Raw genomic sequence first — 3,724 nt, forward strand, 5'->3', positions numbered from 1 at the left:
TGATTGTTGGGACAGTAAGTATTGTATGAATGTTTGTACTGCAAGTATCATGGTGATGTTTGAGACTGTGAGTATTGTATTGAGACTATAGGTATAATGTGGTTGTTAGGGACCAGAGGTGTTGTTTTCTTGCATGGGACTGGAAGCATTGTTCTGTTGTTGCGACTGGAGTATTTTTTTTGGTTGTTCGGGACTGGAAGTATTGTGTGGTTGTTTAAGACTGTAAGAATTGTGTGATTGTTTGAGACTGGAAGTATTATGTGGTTGTTTGAGACTGGAAGTATTGTGTGTTTTTTGAGACTGATACTATTGTGTGGTTATTTAAGACATTTTGTGGTTGTTTGAAACTGTAAGAATTGTATGGTTGTTTGAGACGGGGAGTAATTTGTGGTTGTTTAAGACATTGTGTGGTTGTTTGAGACAATGTCTGGATGTTTGAGACTAGAAGTATTGTATGGTTGTTTGAAGACGGGAAGTATTGTGTGGTTGTTTGAGACATTGTGTGGTTGTTTGAGACTGGAAGTATTGTGTGGTTGTTTGAGACTGAAAGACTTGTATGGTGGTTTGAAGGCGGGAAGTATTGTGTGGTTGTTTGAGACATTGTGTGGTTGTTTGAGACTGGAAGTATAGTGTGGTTGTTTGAGACTTGATGTATTGTGTGGTTGTTTGAGACTGTAAGAATTGTGTGTTATTTTGAGACTGTAAGAATTGTGTGGTTGTTGGAGACATTGTGTGATTGCTTGAGACTGTAAGAATTGTATGGTTGTTAAGGACTGTAAGAATTGTATGGTTGTTTGGTACTGGAAGTATTGTGTGGTTGTTTGAGAGTGTAAGAATTATGTGGCTGTTTGAGACTGTAAGAATTGTATGGTTGTTTGAGACTGTAAGAATTGTATGGTTGTTTGGGACTGGAAGTATTGTGTGGTTGTTTGGGACTGGAAGTATTGTGTAGTTGTTTGAGACTGTAAGAATTGTATGGTTGTTTGAGACTGTAAGAATTGTAGTTGTTTGAGACTGGAAGTATGTGTGGATGTTTGAGACTGTAAGAACTGTGTGAATGTTTGAGACTGTAAGAACTGTGTGGTTGTTTGAGACTGAAAGTATTGTGTGGTTGTTTGAGTCTGTAAGAATTGTGTGCTCTTTTGAAACTGAGCGTACTGTCTGGTTGTTTGAGACATTGTGTGGTTGTTTGAAACTGGAAGTATTGTGTGGTTGTTTGAGACTGTAAGAATTGTATGGTTGTTTGAGACTGTAAGAATTGTGTGGCTGTTGGAGACAGTAAGAATTGTGTGGTTATTTGAAACTGGAATATTGTGTGGTTGTTTGAGACTGGAGAAATTGTGTGGCTGTTTGAGACTGTAAGAATTGTATGGTTGTTTGAAACTGGAAGTAATGTGTGGATGTTTGAGACTGTAAGAACTGTGTGGTTGTTTGAGACTGGAAGTAATGTGTGAATGTTTGAGAATATAATTATCGTGTGGTTGTTTGAGACTATAGGTATTGTGTGATTAATTGTAACTGGAAGTATTGCGTGGTTGTTTGAGACTGTATGGTTTGAGACTGTGCGTATGGTGTATCTGGTTGAGACTGGAAGTATTGTTTGGATGTTTGAGAATATTATTATTTGTGTGGTTGTTTGAATCTCTCAGTATCGAGTAATTTATTGAAACTGTGAGTATGGTTAAGGCTGGAAGTATTGTGTGGATGCTTGAGACTGGAAGTATTGTGTGGATGCTTGAGACTGTGATTATTGTGTGGTTGCTTGAGATTATATAAACTATTGTGTGGTTGCTTGAGATTATATAAACTATTTTAAGGTTATTTGAGACTGAAAGTATCGTTTGGCTGCTAAAGGCTGTAAGTATGATAAGGCTAAACATTTGAACAGATACCACAAAGATTCTCTTGAAGTATTATCAAAACAATGCAATGCAATGTGCAATTAATTTCTAATAATCAGAGTAGTATCACATAGATTGCCAGTAGATGTGTACATTGTTCCACATTACAAATCATTCTCTATTACAGTGAAACAATATATAATTTATTCCTTGCAGAGATAGCACAAACCAACTGTTAAATGTATCACCAAACAGTTGTGCTATATGCTAGAGCTAATGTGCAATATACAAAGTACAAACTCCCCTTTATCTGTAAAACATACTGAAGAGAAATTGCTCAATATTTGAGCAAAACGGTATCTTTAAAAAACTAGGAAACGCTCTCTAAATATAAGATCACTTTGTGATCAGGTAAATCTTTAAATAGGAAACAGAGAAAATGTACAGAGTAATATCTTTAAAATGCAGAGCATCTTTACAATATGATAGCTTTAGGAAGCAAAGCATTGCAGTACAACATGCTAAGTAAAGATAACAGGGTAGCCTTATCAATATCAACAACTGATGTGATAGAAAGGTAGAAAATCAATTATCAATCATCTGTATAAAATAGTACATCTACACAGAAAATCTTTAGATGACAGAAAACTTATAGTACAGATTTAGATAATAATGAAGCTGTACAACATGTTTAGTAAGATGACAGAGCAGCCTTATCAATATCATCATCTTTTGTGATAATAGTTTAAAATGCAACCACATATAGTATTTTCACATCAAAAAGCAATTACATACAATTGATCATAGATAACAGATCATCTGGGCACTATAATTTCATTGGATAGCAGAGTATTTGTAGAGAATGATATCTTTGAATAACAGAACATGTTAAAGAATGATATCTTTGGATAACAGAGCATCTGTACAAAATGATATCTTTGGATAACAGAGCATCTCTACAAAATGATACCTTTGGATAACAAAGAATCTATGCAGAGTGATATCTTGGATAACAAAACGTCTGTACAGAATGATATCTTTGGTTAACTAAACATCAGTACAGAATGATTGACAAAGATTGACATTTGGTTGACAAAGAATCTGTAAATTATGGTTTATGTTGTCCAAAGGCATCTATAAGAAATAACCTTAAAAGATCCAAAATACATAATTAAAAAACAAAACAGTTTACATACAAAATATTGAGAAGTGAATCAATCACAAACAATTCACAAGAAAAGTTGCAAATTAATGATCATAATGACATATACATTATATATATATTTGAATAAAGTGTTAATCACTATATCAATATCTAGATTATTTAGGTAAATATCAAAATATATAATCCACGGGGACAAAATGTTTCGGAATTCGGCTGATTATTGATCAAGATTATAATCAATTATTTAACCAAAGATACGATGAAAAAGAACACTGTTAACCAATTTGGTAATTCTACGATTTTCATAAACACATGGGTTCTTCGTTTTTAATGAAACAGATGAAAGAAATACTGGGAAAATAACTGGCCCTTCCTATCTTGGGATAAAGGTCACCTAGAAGCAACGATGCATGACCTGATCTTTTAAAAGTTAACAATGGACACGAGAGTAATGGCGGACAACAGTTTCCGGACATCTCCGTTATTACATTCTGCGCATGTGATGGCATAGTTTTCACTATTGAACTGCTTGCAGGACACAATATATCGATCTAATATAGCTTACATAATTTTTTAATTATCAAAAAGTCTGGGTTAAAACAACCTATTTTTAAATATTTGATTAGAGAGTATAACTAATAGACGATTGTCTTGGTCAAACATTATTCAATTAACCCACTGAATTATTATTTCCTAATCAAAGAAATTTGTTTTTTAA

General features: G+C 33.8%; 1 protein-coding gene across 1 annotated transcript; it reads right to left on the reverse strand.

Moving 5' to 3' along the window:
- Nucleotides 1-738: 738 nt before the first annotated feature.
- Nucleotides 739-1,612, reverse strand: LOTGIDRAFT_95596 (hypothetical protein; the record flags this gene model as incomplete). The annotated part of the gene is made up of 2 exons (XM_009067055.1): nucleotides 739-1,222; nucleotides 1,305-1,612. Coding segments are annotated over 2 exons (792 nt in total), but the record flags the coding sequence as incomplete, so codon positions are not given.
- Nucleotides 1,613-3,724: the final 2,112 nt, after the last annotated feature.

The sequence above is a fragment of the Lottia gigantea genome (genome assembly GCF_000327385.1).
Source record: "Lottia gigantea unplaced genomic scaffold LOTGIsca_8, whole genome shotgun sequence".
In the NCBI taxonomy this organism is placed as follows: Eukaryota; Metazoa; Mollusca; class Gastropoda; family Lottiidae; genus Lottia; species Lottia gigantea.